This window comes from Gossypium arboreum, chromosome 7, assembly GCF_025698485.1.
Source record: "Gossypium arboreum isolate Shixiya-1 chromosome 7, ASM2569848v2, whole genome shotgun sequence".
NCBI lineage: Eukaryota > Viridiplantae > Streptophyta > Magnoliopsida > Malvales > Malvaceae > Gossypium > Gossypium arboreum.
Window position 1 is genome coordinate 101,670,433 of NC_069076.1, and position 23,066 is coordinate 101,693,498.

At 31.0% G+C, this 23,066-nt stretch overlaps 3 protein-coding genes across 4 annotated transcripts; all 3 read right to left on the reverse strand.

The window, feature by feature from the left end:
- Positions 1 to 6,964: 6,964 nt before the first annotated feature.
- On the reverse strand, positions 6,965 to 11,087 carry LOC108471420 (uncharacterized). Its single transcript, XM_017773043.2, has 4 exons — positions 10,129 to 11,087; positions 7,760 to 7,924; positions 7,610 to 7,661; positions 6,965 to 7,526 (listed from the first exon to the last, which is right to left on the reverse strand). Exons 1-4 carry the CDS (start codon positions 10,383 to 10,385, stop codon positions 7,437 to 7,439), a joined length of 564 nt encoding a protein of 187 aa, XP_017628532.1. The 5' UTR covers positions 10,386 to 11,087; the 3' UTR covers positions 6,965 to 7,436.
- A 707-nt stretch (positions 11,088 to 11,794) lies between these two features.
- On the reverse strand, positions 11,795 to 17,380 carry LOC108459414 (mediator of RNA polymerase II transcription subunit 17). 2 transcript variants are annotated; one of them, XM_053030537.1, is made up of 8 exons: positions 17,181 to 17,380; positions 16,869 to 17,076; positions 15,588 to 15,701; positions 15,324 to 15,409; positions 14,765 to 15,152; positions 14,221 to 14,682; positions 13,805 to 14,125; positions 11,795 to 12,613 (listed from the first exon to the last, which is right to left on the reverse strand). In XM_053030537.1, exons 1-8 carry the CDS (start codon positions 17,267 to 17,269, stop codon positions 12,386 to 12,388), a joined length of 1,896 nt encoding a protein of 631 aa, XP_052886497.1. In that variant the 5' UTR covers positions 17,270 to 17,380; the 3' UTR covers positions 11,795 to 12,385. The 2 variants fall into 2 exon arrangements, with proteins under 2 accessions (XP_052886497.1, XP_017614271.2); XM_017758782.2 differs by having other exon boundaries at positions 11,795 to 12,712.
- A 2,426-nt stretch (positions 17,381 to 19,806) lies between these two features.
- LOC108473215 (uncharacterized protein At1g15400-like) lies at positions 19,807 to 20,287 on the reverse strand. The gene has a single exon (XM_017774752.2). The coding sequence runs from the start codon at positions 20,225 to 20,227 to the stop codon at positions 19,946 to 19,948; it is 282 nt and encodes a 93-aa protein (XP_017630241.1). The 5' UTR covers positions 20,228 to 20,287; the 3' UTR covers positions 19,807 to 19,945.
- Between the last annotated feature and the right edge of the window lie 2,779 nt (positions 20,288 to 23,066).

A 23,066-nucleotide genomic window follows, 5' to 3' on the forward strand; every position in this document is an offset into this window, starting at 1 on the left:
CATACATAATTCATCATCTACTTAAGATTAAAGTATGATACACTATAAACATCATAAGTGAATAAATTTATAAACGAATCTAGGATAAATTCAACTTGGGACTTGTCTAATGTATAGGGTGTCTTGTCAAGTTGGGAATAGATCTCGAGAAACTCAGTGAAAGTTGCCACTCAAAGGTAGGGTCAAACTGAACATAAATGAATCGTTGTCGCCAAATTTAAGTGTGCAAGCTATTAGAGGACTGATGTGTGACTTGAGAGAGAATTTTATTGCTGGTTTCTATTGAATGTTAGGTCCTTGTACTGTCCTTGAATGACAAATTTGTGCGATCCATGATGGGATGCACTTGGCCTGGCAACAAATATAGGAAACTGATGATTGATAATATTAACGTTTGGTATGTTAAGTTTTATTTACAAGAACCTTGGAATCTATTTTTTCTCTTAGGAGTTATTAACCCATAAACATGTCATGTGACTTACATGATAAAAGATGGGAAAATTATATTCTTATGTAAATTAGAAATAAGGGTAAACAAAACTCGATTCAATTTAAAAAAATTGAAAAAAATATCAAATTTTGAGTTAATCAAATCGAGTAATTCAAGTTTCGAGTTCGAGTCGAGTTGAATTTTATAATTCGAATAATAAATTGGTGTAAATACCCTTTTGATCCCTGTCAATTTTGAAAATGAACAAATTGGACTCTCTCAACAACAATTACAAAAGATTTCAAAATAATTTTAAAATTCAAAATATTTAAAATTTTCTAAATTTATATATATTTTTAAAAATTACAAAAAAGAATTATAAAAATCCCAAAGAATATATAAAGAAAGTTAAAAATCTAAATTTTTTCTAAAATAATAATTTTAGGAATCAATAAGTTAACTAATGATTCAAATTTTTTTGTTGCTTTAAATTTTTTCAAATATATATGGTTTCAAATTTATGTGCTCTAACATTGAATTAGTTATATTGTAACAAGATTTCAATTTGACATATTTAAAATTTTAATTTAACTTGAACAATTTCATTTGAATCAACTTGACTTAAATTTCATTTCACTCGATTCGATTAGAGATTTTTTTTGAATCGAGTTAAGATAATAAAATAGGACTCGTCAACTCGATTATCTCAGAATTTTTTCATTCGATTAGATTGAATGCTCACCCCTAATTAGAAAGTTAAAAAAAATATTAAGACAATTAACCATATTTTATATTAGTTAGAGTATTAGTCTATTAATAAACAAACAAAAAAAGTTATTGCCTCCTTCTTCCTACTTGATTTTTTCTATTACTTCACGAATTTTTCGCATATAAGTTTTTTTCCTAAATTTATTTTTATATGCATATTTAATCATCTATATTACCATTTACATATTATCTTTATTTTCTATTGTTTTCTCTTTTCTTTCCGGTATATTAATTAAAATTCAATTTTATTATAATCTTTATGAATATTTAGGAGCAAAAGGGGAAAAATTAAGGTTTAGGTTTAGCTCCTTACCTAATTATAACCTTTTGCATGATTTATCTTTAAATTTTTATAGATTTTCTCATAGTAATACCTGAAATCAACTTTTTTATATATTCTTTTGGGTTAGGTTTTAGCTAAAATAAAATGTGATTTTAAGTTTTTTAATTTTATTCCAAAACAAGTTTATATATACTTAATTATATATAAGCATTATTATCTTTATAAATATATATACAAGATAAATTTGAAACAATTTCACTTTCAATTAAAATTATAAATTTAAAAATAATTAAAAACTTTCAATTAAATTTTATTATTAAATATTTAATCCAAATATTTTTCAAGAATTAAGTTTGTTATAAAAATTAAATACATGAATATTATTTTTATTTAATAAAGCTAAATTCATAAATTATCATTACATTTTTAAAAAAGTACTTCGTGAACCAAATATGATAATATTACTTTCTTAATATTTTAATCAATATCTTTTGATATATACCACGTATTGTAAAATAACATTTATAAATCACATTCTATTAAAATCATAATATGAAAAAGCATCAAACACTTCCTTATTGTAGCTGATACATTTAACTTAGGTATTAACAAGCCCTATAATACCCTTGTTTTGAAGAGTGTAATTAGGTGTATGTGTCAAAATAATTGGACAATCCTTGCCAGTTGAGTAGCGACGGCAGCAGCCGATTTCTTGGCTAAATTGGGAGGAGCAGCTGACTATAATATGCTTATACATAGACGCTTGTTTTGAGCTGAATAATAATGAGTTTGGATGGGAGTTGTATTTATTTTTAGTTAATGTAAAAATAACGGTAATTATAAGATTAAATATTATAATTATACTATAACATGAGACAAAAATTAAACTAAACATACATATCGCACTGCACCCTACCACCCATACAAATTCACTCTAATATTCTTTTGAAAGACGCTGGTGATACTAGTGGGGGGTAAATGTTGAACCCCATATTGATGTTTCACTGTTTTTAGACTCTGTGCATTCTTATAAAAAAAATTTCTTTGAAATAAGTTCAAAATATATTTAAAATCATTTCTTTTGAATTGAAATTGTTATGATTTAAATCTAAAATAAAGATTTATCAAATTTAAAAATATTTTAAAATTTTCAAAATACTATTAAATTGTTTAATAATTCATCAATAAATTTTAAACAATAATCATGAATATTATATTTTAAATAATTTACAACTTAATTTACACTATTTTTGAAATCAAAATTATTAAATGCTTCCTTAAGAAATTACTTCCCAACAATTGAAAAAAAAAAGTGATAAATGAATAAAAAATTCCAGTGGCATTTTGGTCAGTTTAGGATCTAGTCTGAAGATGATGATCAATTCATTGATAAAAATATAATAGGCCATGCCTAGTAGATCTGAAAGATAATATCACAGTGATTAGATTATGATAGCCACACATAGCTGTCATGTCCATATTGTAGTATATTATATGCATGCTTTCTATTCATTCTCTTTTCAGATTAGTCAGTTAATATACATCTTTACAGCATATATATTGTTTCTTCTTTTACTGTGTAGGTAGCTCGGATTATTAAATCTTACTGAACATTTGATTATTGACTGTGGATCACCTTAGAAAATACGGTGAGAAGTAAATTTTTTTATTGAAAATCCAAATGAATATTAAGTAATATGTCAATGAAAAAAAATAATGTAACATGTTTGTTGATATAAATGTTAATAAGGATGGAGATAAAGAGTAAAAGATGGGTATAAGGAAAGTCGATTCACCTAAATAAGTGGAGAGTTGAAGAATATAGAAAAAGAAGTTGAATGTTGAAGGTTGTTGAAAGGCTATATTATCGATTCCTCCTTCATTGTTTTATAAAGTATTTATAGAGAAAGAGATCTTGTGTTAAATGTGAGGTCATGTCACCAATAAATTCGAGACATATAAATCATGTGGTCGACTCAAGTGTTAAGAACATTGTACATGGGTTGCCCTCATGCATGGTACTATCTTGACATTCCCTTAATTAAGGTAATACGAGATTGTTACGCCTAGTGTTGCTCTCCGTGGTCTGGAAGATGAGGTGCCTAGGTGGTTGGTCACCCAGCAGCCAATCGGGTGATAGGCAAACTATACGGGTACTTAGGTGAAAAATAAGCCAAATATTGTAGGTTGGGAGGTAAGTGAAAGGTTGTCTACAAATATCTTTTGTGCTGGCACGTGTCATACTTGATAGGCTATAACAATGTCGATAATTATTATTTTAACCATTTAATATGATAGTAGATGTAGATTGAAGCCAGGGTGTTCCCTAGGACTATCAATTTCATTTTTAATAAAAGTGTCGTCCATTTCACCAAATAAGGATTGATGGGATGACACAATACATGTCCCTCATGAGAGGGAAAAGCAGCTGCGCTACCTCCTGTATCAATTCCTTGTTATTTAGACGGATGGCGACTTTCCTTCTATATTTAAGGTTTGCATGTAAGAATTTTCCCTTTGCAAAGACACCTCACAGTTGGACTTAATTAGGTGACTAAAATATTGTCAGTCATTTTACTCTTTCAGCAGCCTATTATGCCATTGTTTTGAGTTGGGGATATCGTTTTTCCTTTGCTTATATTGTTTTCAGGTCATCTAAACTTACACTTGCAACTATTCCTCACAATCTTTAGATACTTCCCTAACAGTCAAACAGATAGCTTAGCATAATAGAAAACCATTTAATTGCATTTGGATGTTTGAGTTAAGAGAAAGTATCAGTTGACATCAGTATTATTTGTTAGCGTAGAAAGTCATAGTTACTAACGCGCTAAAACACCTTTATCATAGGCATTGTATAAACAAAAAAAATACCAGTTTTACATGAAAACCATCATAGGGAGTGTGAACTTGTGGTCATGTACGTAAACTGTAGGTAGATTGACCTATGGCTTACATTACATTGCCATCACTTGGGAGAAAAAATGTTCCCATAGTTCAAAAAGAGAAGTGGAAATAAAGCAGAGGAGAAAGAAAATTGTAGGCCACTTTGTTGAATGAAAACCACAAAGAAAAAAATTAAAGGCTGCTGCAGGTTTTCTGGTGGAAAATGTTAGTGAAAACTGATTGATGGTGTAGAACTGCAACTAAGTTTGTGGATTTCAACTTGAAAATAGCTGTAGGAATAAAAATTATACAACAGAAAAGGAACCCAATATTCTGCTTTGATCTTATCGGCTTTATATTTTCTACAAAAAAGTCTTCCTCTTCCTGTATAATAAACGTGGATATGAAGTAGGGGGTGATTGAATGGGAATAAGTTTGGGTGATTTTAACACTTTGAAGAATTATTGTGAGCACCAAGGTGGGGAAATTATGATGCTTTAATAGATGAGGTGAGGATGGAGATGTTGAAAGATGGTTTTCCCTAATTGGGGGACAAAACATGGTTGAAGGTCTTTTATGTAACAAAGTCGTTGCAGTGTGGGGTTCTCTTCCTTTTTATCTTTCTCCTACAAATTCATGCATTGGCTTATCTACAATTCCACAATAAAGCAATGGATATAAATTCAGGATTATTGACCTTTCTCATTCAAGTGGGGTTTAAAAAAAAGGGGGTGAAATAGTCTGCTCTTTAGGTTTTTTATTGAAATAATGTAAAATAAAAAATAATTTTTAAAATACAATAAATTTTAAAAACTGGTAAAAATATGATGGAGCAAAAAAAGAGTAACATGTTATGTGCTATGTGTGAAAATATTTAAAAATATAAAAATAAAAATTAAAAGAATAAATAAATTTTATAATTATTTGAAAACTTTGTTTTGTCCCGGTTCATCCATAAAAAAAATATAAAACATAGAAATTTATTTAAAATTACTAAGAATTATAAAAAATGTTAAAATTATTAAAATTAATAAAAAAGTCTAGAATGAATTTGAACAAATGACTGTCTATGCTCAAATAAGAATCGAACAACTTTTTGTCGAGGTTTATTCAAAACGGTTTCTTAAATAGTTATTAGAAGTTAAACAAAATTATAAAAATATTAGGAATTATAAGAATTTGTAAATAGTTATTAAAATTTAAAACTATAATATATATGTTTAAAGAATTCTTTAATATTTTTTTATAATTTCTTATAATTTAAATATATATACATATATAAAATAGTAACTTTTCATAATATTTGTTTATAATTTCTTATCATTCTTAATTATTCTTAATAATTTTGCATAATTATTTAAGATATTACTTTAGAATGAACTTGAACAACTATTTATCTAGATTCATTTTATTTTTAATAATTTTTATGATTTTTAGATTCATCTTAGATGTGATTTTTAAATAATTATTAAACAATATTTTTGGATTTTAAATTTTTAAAAATATTTTTAATAGTAGAAATGAATAGAAGTTTTAACTGAAGAACCGGTTTACTCTTCTTTTTTACAAACTAGTTTACTTTTTTATCTAACATAGAAGGATTAATTTACCTATTTTTGAGTGGAAATGACAAAATACAATCATACTCCTACTACAGACTTCCATAGTACTTTTATATAAAAATTAAAAAAAAATTAGTTAGAATGGTAAAGTTGAGATTTTCAAGATTTTTAGTGTTCCAAGTTTAAGTATCCCCATTTTAAAATTTATTTTAGGCTGATATTATTTTTATAGACTTTATTTATAAATATAAAAAATATCCTTATAATAATATTTTAGAATAATATTTGTTAGTTTTAAATAAAAATATTTATAGTCAATTTCGAACTTAATTGGTACTCTTAACTGTAACACAAACTCAATAAAAACTTAAATACAATATAAAATATTGTGTGGTTGAAAAACTTAACATTTTATGGATTACATCACCTTAGTCTCTAGTTATTATAAGCAACTTTTTCTATTACTTGATTATTTTTATTATAAATTATCAAACAAGTTTTTAAAAATAAATCAATTGAAATATTTTCAATAATTTAATTTTTTTCCGATGTGGGGCTTAGACATTCTATCCAACTAAACCAGGAGTAATTCTATATTTGGAGCAGTGATAAACTAAAGGATACTGGGAAAACAAACGATGCACCTACACTGCTCCTACCATCCACTATAAGAGTACCGTATTGCTGTATTGCTTTGCTTTGTCATGGCTTGTTATGGCCTCCAGAGCTTGTGTTACCCAAATTACATATTAAATTTCCAGTCTAAAATATAAAAAAAGGAGCAGGGGAATGCCAATGAGCAAAAGAGCTTTGGATGGATTCAGATTTTCCAGGCTTTCACACACTGAATAAAATCTATGCCTACCAACTGCGTGAATTCAAAGATACTGAACACATACACAAGGATTTTTTGCCAATTTGTTTCAATGTCCTTATATGTTTCATCATCTTCTTTTCTTAAGGTAGACACGGTTTACAACACATTAAGAGAAAGATTGGAGGTCATTTTAACAACCCATAACAAGAGAGCTAATATTTTCAGAAACACTCTTTTGATATATCCTCTTCATTTCGGATAAGCAGACACACGACACAGACACCAAAGGGGATGCAGAGGAATGGAAACTGTGGTTCACAACAAAAGAATTTCATCTCAAAGGAAAAATCATGTCTATGACTATAACTAAATGGTACCTCAATATCATCAGATGAACTCAAAAGTTAACAGTCGAAGAGACCTTCCCTCTTATCTTTGATCATACTAAAAATCCTGAGATGCAATAACAAGGTGCATCAAGTATTAACGAGGCAAGGTTGACATAAGAGGTAAGACCAATTCAAGACAATCAGCCGTATCATCTTCGGCACCAACAGGGAGAAAAAATTGTCATGAGAAGCTAAGGCAGAACCCTAAAAAACACCCCACCCGATAGCTGATGCTGCCAACTATCCGTCATTTAGATTCTATCTTCATGTAAGTCAGTACTGTGTCTTTATACCAGAATGCTTAATCTATACGGAAAAAATCATTTTGTGGCCTCAATGTCTCAATCATGATATGAGGGTATAGAACTAGGCCAGCCATAAAAAGCGTGAACTACAGGGAAAAAGAATACCATTAAAAAGTTTCTGAAGGTATCAGTCAAGTGAAAACAATAAAATAAATGCCGTGAAATGTACCAGAAGAGGAAGGGTCAAGAAACCCCAAATAGGCCACAGCGCAAAGCAGAGTCTGTATGAAAGGAGAAAAAAAGAAGTTAGAACATGAATGAATTTGTCTGGATGCTACACGACAAGTCTATGAAGAAATAACACAGTTGTTTTCCTTACAAGCAAAACGAGACAAGTCCAAGCAAGGTAAGAAACGGCAATGCGATAATGCTTAACAGTTCCCACTTTTCATCAAACCTCCTTACACTCCATGCTAACATACTTGTATAGAAGAAGATGGCAACATTTAACCCAATTCCAATTAAGCCAAGGTATAAAGGCATTCTGCACAGGAATTAAATGACATAAGATGATTGGTGATAGTAAGCTGAACCACACCCATGAATATATACACAGTATCTCAACGTTGAGCAACTACAAACGGAACATATATATAATCACTACTGCAAACTGCAAGAGGAACAAATGTTGCAAGGAAAAAAAAAAGCATGATTCGGACTATTCATTGTTAAGAAACCAGTTGAATGAATAATGAAAATAATAATATCATCACAAAATCACAAAAAATATATATTTTATTCTCATTGTCTGCTATATTACAGAGGCAATTAATTGATTTTAAGTTGGATAAATTGGAAGGACACTCTCAATCAGCAAGGTTCCATCTGCAGCCATAGGAGATAACTACATAAATCAAGAGCATGGAACAAGCCTTGGGTGAAACCACAATCTCATCACTTCTCCACTTTTACATAAAATATTTCAGGGAAAAGAAGGAATAAAAGAATAAATATTCTAATCCTACAGGGGGCAAAGATGCTACCAGTAATTTTTCTTTGGCAATGATATCATTGAAGAAATCATAAAAAAGAAAATGTGAATTGCATTTCTTTCAAAAGTTCAACAATTTCAGATTCCAGTTCCTAACAGAACCCATCAACTCCATCACAGAAGGAAGTGACAACTGATGATGGTGGTACTTTCTTGATACTTGATTGTACAATGAATGAGGCTTGAGCCATAACTTTTACAAGGCTATTGACGTACCCAGGAAAGTTGCGTTTTAAATGCAAAGGTCCTCACAAGTAACCTATTAGTTACTTTTATCAAATAGAACTTCACTTTTCTAGCAATTTGTTCAACATGTCCATATTCTGGCAAACATGATGTCAAAGCCATGTAAAGGTACAAAAAATGCATGATCCTGCATGATTCCATAAACATACATTTGGATTTCTGATCTTAAAAGTTAAAAAGCTATTTATTTTATGATCAACATTCTGGTTTTGCCACTTGTGTCAATAGATTGTGAGAACGATATGAGCAGCACAGCTTGATGCGAGTAAAATTCAACTTAGTGAAACATGAGAACTAGCTACATAAAACATATTTCCCTTAAGTGTGTCTATTTTCATATCCATATCCATTATGAAATCTGCATGCCTTATTACATGAAAGGAAAGCACATAGATTATGATGAATAATATAAAAACACACAAAACACATGATGTTTCTATATCATCAATTCATCATACAATATCAAATAAAAATCTTCATCCTGAAGACATAGCTAAGATTGTTGACATATATGTTGCAATATTAATCATGAAAAAATAGATAAAATGAAGCAAAAGTACTCAAGTGCAGTAAAAAAGTCAAAGCAAATTCAATTAGTTAATAATCATGGACTTCTTCCATTCTTTTGTAAACAATATGATTGCTCACAATGAGCTTGATTTTATCATTTGGGAGTACATGCACGCACATGTACAAACATACACATGGTCACAATCGCATCAACAAAGTAAGAAAAGACAGATTAGACGTTACACGTTTCCTGATTACAATAAAATATTGTTTAACCTGTATATATAAGTTACTCAAAAAGGTAAAGTTTTTGAAAACAGATAATCCACAAAAAGATATCTAATATCTCTATCAACAATAGAGCTTCCTCTATTACCAAGATGCTGCTTCCTCTGATGTATACATAAATTCCATGCTAGAGCTGATCAAAGCAGATTTCGCATATAAAAACAATCATTTAGTAACCAAAAAGAATAACTACTCATTTAGACTTAAGAACAACGTGCAAAGCAACACTTAATGCACTTCCACTTTTATGTCCACAGATTTAGTGGTTCAAGCAGTTCTTCCATTTCAGCTACAATATCAAATAACTACAAAGCACTTCAACTTTTGAACTAATTGAAGCTAACAATTAGAGTAGCCCTTTGGTATTGTTGCCTTTCTTATAACTAGTTTCACCAATTTTAATTGCAACTTAAACTAGCTCCAAGAACTTAGACATTGAAGCAACCAAAGTAAATATAATAATGAACCTTGTCAAGGAGAATGATAAGTTTTCAGATGCTCTAGTTGTATAGAACAGGATATTAACATTTATGCAACAGGAAAACAACAAGATTCAAGCATCATAAGCACTGAACTAACAACAAAAATCTCGTAAACCGTACAACATAAGAGCATAGAACCATTGTAAGTTAAAGTTGGATCCACTCAGTTACCTTCTGATTCGGTCATCGTGCCACAATAGATAAATCAAATTGGAGTGCCTATCACCAAAGTAGATTATGAACAATGCTGAACAAACCCAAAGCACATTCTCCAGAATTTCAGTCCAAGTTCTAGTTCTCAGAATTGCCGGTGACAAAGGCTGTAACCTGGAGCATGCATCATCCTCAAGATCTTCATTGCCTGATGCATATCCTTGGCTATGCCTTTGCCTCATATATCCACCAGCAACTGGTGTCCCACCAGACATTTTTTTAACCCTTCCTCACAAGACTAAAATCAACCGAAAGAAGAAAAAAAATTCTTTTCAAGAACTAAAAAACACTCACTTCCTGGAATGGAATTCCACAAAGAATCTAGTACTGTTAAACCCTACTCCAATGTCCAAATCATAACTCCTTTTTTTGAATAAAAATTCTAAGGAATTGGATTGAAAATTGAATGAAAAATGAAACTCACAGTAGAAACGAAATCACTCAAGGAACCGAGAGAGGAAAGTTCCAAATTTTATCGGCTAATAAAATTCAATAAAAAATTCTGAAGAAGAAGAAGAAGGGTAGTACAACAAACAAACCCATCAAGAAGCCCCACAAAATCTCACAAAACCCGGATACAGATTCAGCTTCCCTCGATACCCACGTAATAGTTTCCTCCGGATTCTAGTCATCAATGCCAATGAGGAAACAAAAACCGAAAAATTATGGTGTAATAAATAACTTTAAAAAGGGATACTTTGGTCTTTCGATCTTTTCAGCTCGTCTCAGCTACAAATTTGTAAGGTAAAACTTAAAAATTTGTGTCGTTTTATGGCTGAAGTTATAAAGTGATTCGTTTCTTGTACTTAGAAGTTAGAAGAAAGAATGTGTTGTCTTTTTTTTTTCAATCTTGAAACTTCTATAAATCATTACCTAGGCTTTATGGAAATTCTTTTGTATTAAAAAAAAAGAGTTTGGAGATATATTTTTATAATAATAAAATGTTAAGGTGGTGGTTAACCTAAAATGAAGTCAATGATAGTTGACGACTTATGGGTTCTTTTTGGGTCACATTTGGGTAAATTTGATGACCTGGTGAGAGTTGATTGGTGGGGATATGGAATGTCAAGGTTTTGCTTCCTTTTAGGGTTTGACTTTGCATCAAAGGAAGAAAAGGAAAGGAAGGCCTTTTTGTGCTTTAGTTTTTACTTTTTAGCTGCTTGAAAAGCAAGATTGGTTATGCCCCCCCCAAAAAAATTAAATTAAATTAAATTAAATTGTATAAGAAAAAAAGAAGCAAGATTGGCGGAGAGATACTTGGCCGCCACTTAACTAAAAACACATGATTATCTCCCAATTCCAAACAGCCATATTAAAGGGAATTTTGCTTTTTCATACTGAGCTGGAATTGGATAAGATTTTAGTTAATCATTACTTGTAATGAATTAAGAAATTTTGGGAAGTTAGGGTTATTGTTGCAGACCACATGCCTTTTTTCTTTGAGGATTTCAATTTTTTTGGTTCATTTCTTGCCAAAATAATCATGCCTTTCCATTAATTTAGGGTAATTTTTTACTTTATTTAAGTACACCTATTATTGATTCAAATGTTCATCGTTTTCTTTAATTGTAAAGCAGATTACGTGTAACCAATAACAAACTCCTGAATCAAATCCAGACGTACATTTCAAATATAAATAAAAAGTGATTGAATGAAAGAAAAGCAATATATAAAGTCAGAAATGAAAAGTCTACAGCTTGCTTGAACATGAAGGCACGTTCTGATAATTTTGAAGCAATTTAGACCACTTATCTGTTTGTTCTTTGAAATGAAAGTGACATGTTCTTGATCTGGTGAAGTAACAAACGAAATGAAAGTGCAACTAACCTGGAAGTTGGGCTTCATTTGTAGGGAGCTTATAAACCTTGAATCAACAGTAAGCCGTAAACTTGGAACCTGTGAAATCAGTAAGCTAAAAGAGTCCATCCGCTGGCTGGAGAAAAAAGATCAAAAATTGTGTTGATGAAGGAGAGAAGGCAAGAAAGAAAGTGTGGAGGTTATCTGATGAAGATAACTGAAAAGGATATCACTAAACACTCGGATTCATTGCCACTAAAATCAACAACCATCATTAATCCCAAATGCCCATTTACACCCGATCTATGCAGTTAGTAACATTCAAATCATCTACTAGTGAGGGGCACCATAGGAACCAAATTCGACATGCTGACTAGATCGTACAAGAAACACTTGAATGGGATGGAACTTAACGGGCTCAGTGGTTTCGGCCTCCACCACACAAGCTAACCAAGTCCATCAAGGTGGAGTATAATACATCCAAAGTTAAATGCCCCAAAAACTTCCTATACTCAGATGCACCATCATACATGTCCATTTGAAGTTTCCAATCATCTGTGGAACCATCTTCCATCACTAACCACCAAGCGATGCCGCCTTTGATGTCCTCTGGGTTCACATGGGCCACCAGACTAACAGTATCCCCCTGTTCTAGTTCAAAAGTCAAGCACAAGAAATCACGATTTGTTTTTATTCCCACCATAAGAGCTTCCTCATGAAGCCAGCAAATCACTTGACTCGCAGCCTGTTGCCAGAGTCAATAACATGTCAATTACATGGAAAGACAATTATATCAGCAAAAATATATATACACATGAACATACGTACATTTTCTAATCACACCTCAAGAAAAGTATGAGCAAATAAGATAACAGTAACACATTATAACCATCAATTAACAAAAGTTTATTACAAAACTCAGTAAACTCGTATCAGTAACTAAAAATAGTATATTGTAGGAGAGAACCCTAAGGGGTTAGTGGGTCAGAATGGAAGATAAAAACATTTTTGGGTTGCTTGGTAGGAGAAAAAACAGGGAAAAGAGCCAACATGAGAAATGGGGCCATGTTTCAAACAGTGAATAAAAGTAGACAACTTTTACATATCACTTCTCCTCATTCTTCAATATCAGCTCCTTCTCCCCTTTAACCACATGATTGGTGCTTGCACAGGCAAATAACGTAAGGAATTTGCACTACCCTCATAACTTCCAAGAATAATTTATTCTGTCCTAATTTTAATAATGAAAATATAAACTATTTGCACAAACAGTAACTTGAATCATCTTAGGGTGAGTTTGGATTGGCGGTGCGTTTACCTGCGGTCAGTGTAAAAACAGTGGTAGCAGTGAGATTAGATACTCTAGTAATATTGTAGCGTAAGACAAAAAGTAAGCTAAACACACCGCACCGCCGTCCCAAACCCACCCTTAATCACCAAGTGGGTAAAAAGTTGTTTCCAAAGTATAGCTTCCTCCCATGCCCTACTCTAAATTTGCTAAAATTAGAAAAATAATATTCTCTACCACATAAACTCAGCCAATTAAGTAATGCTAATGATTCATTTCAGTCACTCAGCAGGGGTAGCAGTAACGTTTCATACTTTGGAAGACCCAGAGTTTATTCAGACATTTGCTAAATGATAGTAGTATAATCTACTTCAAATAACTCAATAGCAACTTATTCCAAAGTAAGGTTGTTACCCAGCATCATTCATTCACAATATAACATATCAAATGAGATCACGAAAGCATTATTAGCCAATATAATAGACATAAACATGGTCTGAAAATAAAACTTAATGATGTCATTCCTAGAAATTGACAAAAGTAACCTACCTGCAGCAATATTATAACAGGAAGATCGGCCAAGTCACATTCATATTTGTTTACAGAAGATATGTTTTCAGAACTTCTTTTGAACAGGCTAACAACATTAGGAGCACCTTCCCCTTCAACATTAATACGGTCATCATTGACCACCACCTTGGTATGAAATTGTGATTTTACAGCATCCTTCATGTTCTGGAAGTCTGATTTCAGGGATTGAGATTCTGCATGAAGAATGGACTGAGGCACTTTCAAGAAGATTGTCCAAGAAGATGCCTGAGAATGCCAAGTGGGATGGGTCATCAAATGGAGATATGGGACCCTGCAAACCTAGAGATATCATGAAAATTACATTAGAAATATGAACAATAAAATACAACAAAAACTTGTAGTAATCCATGTCAAATGATTAGCGAGGAAAATACCACATTTTCCAGCTCCACGAGAACTCTGTTCGAAAAGATTCTATGAGCCAGAGACAGACAGAAATGACCAAGAAGGCCAGGTCCATCCTTTCCTGATTGACCAGATACACGAGTACCAGATAAATTTGGTTTATCCTTTGCCTTAACAAATGCATGTTCATGAACAATTTGCTGCAGATAAATTTCACAACTGGTACGATTAGGGAAACCCCATTTCCTTTTAGGAGTACCATGTTTTCCTTCTTCAAATTTCACATTATCAAATGAGTCTAAAGGCACAATTGCAGATTCTGAATCCTGGGTATTGGCAGTGTCCTGATCATCACCCTTGCTAGATGGCACAAGTGATATGAAAAGAGTGTTTCCTTGACCTATGCTTAATTGTAAATAATTTTCTCGTATTCCAGTTACATTGACACCAATAGATTGGTTGAATGCTTCACGATTCAACATCTCAAACACCTGAAACCAAGCAACATAATAATATTAAACGAATGAAAGCATATAAAATTCATAAAGAAAAGGCTAAGAGATAAAAACCTACCTGATCATCAAAGATTGATTGATGAACTTCTCGAAGGAGAGTATGTGTTTCTTTGATATACTCATCATCACTCATTGATTCTTTCTCATGCTCTCTTGTGTGCTGTTCAACTGAGCCACGGGTCCTGATCTTACCCAATTCTTTTGGGATATCAGCAGAATGCACACCAAGAAAACCAAAATGAAGAGATCGACATGAATTTGGAGGTAAGTTTATAGCAAGCATTCCAGCTGAATCATGGTCAACACGAATGGTAGAAAGAGAAGATGGGCGACACATTGCTGCCGAATCATATAATGAATTATCAAAAAGATCAATAATGAAACCTTCACTACTAGATGCCGCAGCAGCCAGCCGTTGTCGTTTAACCTTCCAATTTTGCTGCAATCTATTAGCTTGTTAGGAAATAAGAGAAATGGAGTACGTAAAAGAACAAGGCTTGCACAATACAAATCACACAACAAGCTTGTAGAATAATAATTCAAGAAGATGAAACATCAAACATAATAGCAATGAACATTCAGAATATATATTCTTTTAAACGAATGCAGAGGGATACCTTATTAGAGCACCATAAAATCTTGCTTCCCTAGCAATCTGCTCTTCCAAAGCTTTGGCAGACTGTTTGAAGTATTTACCCAATTGCTGCAGTATAGAAGTAAAGTTCAATAAGAAATTCAAAAAATGAAAAGAAATAATTTGGTACTAAGACAAATAAGCATATTCTCAACAGCAATTAGCCACACTCATCATACTTCTCAAACTTAAATTGAACAAAAGAGTTCAACATCATCACTTCTATTCCTCAGAAGAAGTACAATACCCGGTAACATTGTAGCTTAGTTGCAGCAGATACAGCAAGATCAGACAGGACCTCATTAGGTAATGGCTTAGGCCTGGTCATGCCAGCAACTGTTACAGCATCATTAGCTTCCACCTTTAAAAGAAAAGAAGAATAAAAGAAACCTATTTAGACAAATAGGCAAAATGGCAACTTCAGATATAGATTGTAAATTTACTAACTGAAGAGAATGTTTTCTTCTCTTTTTTTCCCGACTGAAGAGAATGTTTTCTCACTCTTTTACCTTCAGAACTCATTAATTCAAGGATAAAGACAATGATATGGAAATACAGTGCACCTAGGGAACATGGATATGAACACATGATAAGGATACAACACAACGTGGACAAGGTCATATAGAAATTTCTAGGGAAATTAAGACACAGATACTGCAATAAAGAAATACTTTTGTATAATAATATACAAAAAAAAAATGTAAAATTGATACTTTCCAAGCAGATATTAACATGCAAATAGCTTTTCAGTCTTTTAAAATCAGTTTTGAATTAAAAACTTGAACTTTGAAAAATCCATTAAGACCAAATAGCTCAAACTCAAATGGCAAAGGGCCCATACTCTGGATTATTGTTCTTTTCATATTTGTACTATTTTTCTTTTCATATTTGTACTATTCTTTACTACCTCTATCTGCTTTCTCTCTTGTTCAGACCCTTTTAACCTATTCAAGTAGATACATTGCTTTCTACCTCCTTTCTTTTCAGCATTTAAGTCTTCATTCTGGCTTTTTTTGTTCTTTTATGGATTGCAAGCAATTTGACTTCCTTCAGGTATGTGTTTTTACTCACTGTTCATTTATTTCTGAAAAAAAGAGTAGAAAAAATTCTTTATCACGTGTCTAGCTGTGTCGTGATCTATTTCAACTGTAGCCATTTTTATTTGTATTTCTTTTACGTGTTGTCACTCCACTGCATAGAGTGTTCGTGCTTCATGGCAGGGCATCAAATTTCAATTGTTAGAATTCAGATTTTTAATTAAGAAGAAAGAAAAGGGGGAAAAACAAACAGAAACAATAAGAATTGAAACAATAGCGCATGACGATGATGTAATTTCAATCAAGAGAAACTAAAACATTCATACACAATATACATGGTTTTACTCTTGTATGAGACAGACATTAAATTCTTATATTTACCAGAATTTTTTATCATATGCAATTTCACTTTCGATAATTAAAAGAAAAGAAGGTTAGTTGCAAACGCAGCAAAGAAAAGATACCTAAGCATCAATAGCTACGGAACTTACAGTGTTGATAAGGTCGATGATGACGGAGAGCTCCTGGTGAGCCAACTGGAGATTCTCAACCATGCTCTGCCACTGCCACGTAGCGGAGGCATCTTTGGAGCTCTTCTTCTGCCTCTTCTTCCTCTCCCTTTCTTCGTCATCCTCCACCGCCCACGCGAAGTCGATTCTCCGTATAAGCGACACTCGCTTCTCATCGTAGCTCGAATCTCTATATAATGAAGAAATTCAATAGAAGGGGGGGGGGGGGGAGGAAACATTAGTACGTATCAGTGAGAAAATGAAGAAGAAACTTGATCAGAGAGAGAAGCTTACGAAGGGTATCGTTCGACGCCGTTTTCTTCTATAGAGTCGAGGCGCTTAATGGGAAGTTTATCCAAGGAGATTTCAAGATTTCCGTCCATATTTTTATTTTCCCGAAAATCTGGAGGAAAAATTTTGAATTGAGCCCTAGAAAAAGTAGTCCGGTTTCAGCGTTTCTGAATTCTGAGATGTAAAAGGGAAAGGTCCATTTTGCCCGTAGAATTTCTGGATTAATTGACTGATAAATATGGCCTCTCAATGAAGTCCGATAATAGAAGGCCATGGCCCAAGGGGTTATAACCCAAACCCAATGAGCCAATATGACGATATAAAATTACGATACAAAGATGATATGTTTAGTCGATAAAATTAAAAAACATGACATGAAAAATTCAAATCCAATTAATAGTATATGTTTAGTAAGAAAATCATATCTCATGTTTTATTTTTTAAATTTAATGTCTGGTAAAATTTGTATTACATTTATTGTTTGTAATTTTATCTCAAATTATGTAAATTAAATTCTCAATTCAATTGCGAAAAACTTTTCATTGATTTGAAGTCTTGATTGATATTAAATCTACTATAATACTAAAAATTTATCCCCAAAATAAAAAAGCCCAATAAAGAAAGAATGGGTGTTTCATATCCATAACCCCATGTGTGAGTTATCTACAAAGGATCAAAGGCCACCGGAGGGCCCGAAACAAGTTTAAAACGGGCTCTATTAATGTATGAATATTCGTGTTCACATTACAAAACTACAAATCAAAAGAGCAACTGCTAGAAGCTTCAAAATAAATAACTATCAGCTCTGTAAAAGAGCACACCTAAGGCACTCTAAAAGTTAGGATCGACCCTTAAATGGTTAGGTTCGAGCACTGGCCCATCTACTTTAAGGATGAGATTATGAATATGTCATGCAAAGCCCAGCAAAGGTAAATTCATGAACCCTGTTATTACTCCTTATTTTCTCATCTTTTTCATCTTACTAACTTAATAATGGAGGTTGCTCCAAAGTAAAAACTTCGGTGATTTTGTCACCTATTTGCTTTTTGTTTTGCAGCTATCATCAAACTTAATTCTAGATGCCTATATTACCAAAAACTCTTCCCAAACCTTTAAATAAGAGAATAATGTACTGTAACACATTAGAACCCACAACTTTTTACATTAATAATAATACCGCTACCAATCAAATTAAAACATTAATCGACAAAATTTTTTGAGTATTAAATATATATACACCAAAGTTAAAGAATGCAAGTTAAAATGACCCATTTCTTAAAAGTAATCCGAACTCAAAATCTTAAAAAATTTCCTTGTTAATAATTACGTGATTAATAAATGTCTTTAATTAAGGCATATTAATGTTTCAATGAAATTTGTTTGAACGACATAACTTAATTAATGTTACATTGTTTTATATTTACAATTTATGTAACTATTAATGCTATTGATGATTCATAACTGCTTGAAGGAAACATGATAAATTTCTTCATTTCAATTGAAAGAAATTGATGAATGCATTCATTTCAAATGTTTTGATGAAAAACTGTGGCTATGCATATAGAGATTTGTGTAAAGGTTATTATGCTTCATAATTCGTGAAATATATTTTACTTAAATAAGTTGTTAAATACATCTAAAATAAATAAATATCAATAATTCGATGTTAATCTTTTATGTTATTTTAGTTAATTTTTCATGTCATAATATTTATAAATATGTTTATTGATTTTAAATATTTGTCCATGTGGGATTTTATCTCCTTAATAGGTTACATCGACCACTATCATATCTCAAAAGATATATCTAAAATACAATAATAATATTCTATAACTCGAAAATTGACTCTTTAAAATTAGATCTAATTTGAGGCAAAGCTAGAAAATATTTAGGAGTGAGGGTCGAAATTAAATTGTATATTTCTACGATAATAGAAATGTAATTTCACTATTTTAATAGTTTATATCTATATAATTTTAAAGAATTAAATTATTTTATTATTGTTTTTAAAAATTAAAGTAAAATTTTACTATTATTAATTATAAAACAACTTTCCACACCGGATACAATGAGGCCCTCCACAATTGAGCATTCATGCAGCGAGGCCTTCACCCAACTCCGAGATTTCACGTAAAAAAAATTAAGTGTTTTAACGAAAGAGGTATTTTAGTTAGTTAATTCTACTACAAACCAGAGTAACCTCATTGGCTCCTCTCCTTAAGCTGGTGAAAGGTCATAGTGTTGATGTAAACCCTTCCTTTCCGACATTGACATGTATAAAAAGGGTCACGTTTGCTGGCTTGTAATAGAATTAGTTAACTACTAGGAACCAACCAAAATTTAAACATCTGACAGTTGTTGATACATACAAAGAAATTAAAGGAATCAACAAAAAACTCCTTAGAATAAAAGAAACCATGAGTGCGATCATACCAGTAATAATACATTAAATTCCATTAGAATGCTGCAATTAAATGTACTTAGGCTAGAGTAGTACTAGAAAATTCACCAAAAAAATAAATAAATAAAAGAAACCATCTCTATATATAACAAAATCCCATGAAATACAAGCTGTTGGAAACCAATGCAAGAAGAATTAACACATAAGTTTCAGGTTTGTGCTCTCTACACATATTTAAACTGGAATTCTGTATTATGTGGAAATTTAACACCCAAACAAATAAAATAAAATAACACACATAAATTGGAATCAGAATGCCCTGTATATATAGCATACAACATAATAATTATGCCGTACTTGATCATTACTAACGTTTCTTTGATCTTCTCTTTTTGGCTGCTTCCGGTTTGCCAAAAATCCCACAAAAGCCACAACCAGAGACATTAGGAGAAGGAGGGTCGAAGCTAGGGGGCGCCACCTTCATCGTCGTCCGGTACATATTCCCGTCGCCATTTTCCGATCGGCTACGTTGATTGTTAAGCTTCATTTTGTTCAAGTCACCTGATAAAAACTTGTCATCCCAAATCAACCCTGATGAGCCTTGTCTCCTGAACGAAGTCGTAGACCTTTGCAGACCACTCTTCTCCATCTCTTACTTGTTCAAAGCTCTTTATTGGTTGATGTGGGAGTCCAAAGATATGTGAAGACGAAGTATGAGTTTTTACTAAGTGTTGTTATACGCATATATAGGAGTGGGAAAATTGGGAATATGACAAGCAATATGGGGAAAATTCATAAAATGGTATCTATTTGTGTAAGAATTGGATTTTATTTTTAGGGACTAAAATTTTCCCCCATTTTTGCAAACTTTTAAATCACCGAATCAAAGATGATGGACCAGAAAGCTGCTTTTGTCATTGGTCTAAAAATTGGAATATTGATGGCCGCCGGCTTTTAAAAAATTATTAAATATACATTATATTACACAAGAATGTTAATTAGTGTCCAATGACTTGGGTTAAAAATTGATGCACATAGATAAAGATTTTTTAAATCTACAAGCAGTATTAATAGTTTATAATATTATTAAACTCATGTTAACTAAGAAAAATAGAGAATTTTGTTGAGGGGAATATATATTGTGGAGTGTGCCACTTCTGGTATTATTTTTAAAGTGTATGTGCTTGGTTTTAGTCCCACCAAAATTTTATGAATTCCTTTTTACACTCAAAATTCGAAGCTAAAATCGAACGAGACATTTCATATCAAATATAAAGAACACTAGAAAGATATTCATTAACCATATAAACAATTTAATGTTAACCACGTTATATTCAACATCATTTATTGGGGTTGTGCTTAAATTTGTGATGTGTTTTATTTTATCTAAATACAACTTAATTATACGTGATAAAATTTTAATTCCGTTTCTAGAGTAAAATTTTATTGGTATACCAAATAATTATGGAAATTATTTTTGTCTTAAATTTATATTAAAAAATAAGAGTGTTATGAAATAAAATATGTGGTACCAAGAGAAACGTATATAAATTGTAATTCTTCTTTGCCTATATAAAGATCAATTTTATATGTCATATTTAATTATTTATGACTTCGTTATATCTTAAAAAGTGTCTTCACAATTCAAAATTTTAATTTATGTTTCTCTTCTACATCTTTTCTAACAGGCAATACATAGAATACTAATTCAAAAATAAAATATAATTAATACACTATTTTTAATTTATTTAAAATAATGTATTTAGTAAATTAAAAAAGAAAGAAAAAGAACATCTTATAGTAATAAAGCAATGCAGCTAGGTTTCAGAAATCCCCTGACCCTAGTACAAAAAAGATATGGTGATTGTGATGTTTCCTTACAAAAATCCTAATTTGTGTTTTTGTGTAATAAGTCATTAAATGGCATAAGCAAATGCTCAAGGGTAAAAACACTTAAATATTTAAAATAAAGGAAAAAAATATCAAGGCTTGGCACAAAATACAACTGGACTATTAATATTTAATGCCTAAAAGTGTTGATTAGTCTGACAAAATTCTTTGATCCTTCTTTGATCTTGATGCTTGACTTTGATTATAAATACTGAATACATTTGATTATAACTCGAGTTACTCATTAAAATTTAAAGGTTTAATTGAAAAGTGAAGAAGTTTAAACAAAAAAATAAGCTTGAAAAATAGGCTTAGACAAAAAATAAAGCTTATTTACTAAATGGGCCAAGTCTTGGGCAAATTTTTTTGGCTTTGGCCACATGCCTATATTTTTTTTTTGTATTTTTAATTTATTGAGAAATATTTATTTTAATATTTTTAGTATATTTTATGTATTATATTTTTTAAAATTTATTTTATATAAAAAATAATTTAAAATAATTATTAGAGTCAGGTCGGGTTCAAGTTTAGCATTTTTACTATGAACCAGACTTAGACAAAATTTTAAGTCTATTTTTTAGGATAACCATTCTAAATCTTGATCATATCATGAAATTCATTTTAAATCTTTTACTATTAAAAGAACATTTTAATCTTTGCAACCCTACATGTTAAGTTTATTGTTAGTAGAATAGTGTGGCTAAAACGACCAAAATTAAAAAGTTTACCGATTTTGAAAACAAATGGAAGTGGTTTGATAGTGGTTGATGTGAATCAAACTACAAATATTTCAAATACAACAATTATTACAAAAAAAAAATGAAATAGAAAGTAATTTGAAGTAAAAGCAAAATCAACTTCTTATCTCTACCCAACTTTAAAAATTTTAATTTAGACACTAACATTTGAATTGTTTCTGTTTTGGTCACTCGTTGTTAAATAGATAAAGGAAATCTAATTGATATAATAACACATTTAGTCCTCAATATTTACATATTCCATCAATTTGATCCTAATTTTAAACAATTCATTAAATTTAACCATTTACATTTAAAAATTTTATCAAATTGATCATCAACTTCTTAACAAAGTTTTGAACTTTTAAAATAAAAGCATCTCACATCTCACATCTATAAATTTGTACCCCCCCCAAAAAAAAAGCCTCACAACTAATTAGCCGTTTTCCAAGCTTATTCGCAATGCCAATGAGTTTATCTTGAAATTTTATTTCCCTTTCTTTTCCTTTTATTAATTTTCTTCTAAATATAATATTTTATAACATTTTGATTGATAAAATTTTGTTTAAAGAAAATGAAAAGACCTTTAAAAAGAACACTTTACATTTTACTCTTATTGTTAACAATATGATTAAATCCAAAGCTAAAAAATATGGCTTTGAAAAATCCAATTGTTCAATAAATAATTATATAAAGAAAGTTAATAACATTTAATTTTTCATAAGAAAAAATGTGAAAGAATTAATTGAATTTTCTTTTGTTACATTGATAATGATTTTTTTAATTTTATAAATTGATTAAGAGGTTATTATGTGTTCTATTTATTTTAATTTTTAATTTGTAGATCCACAATAAGCAATA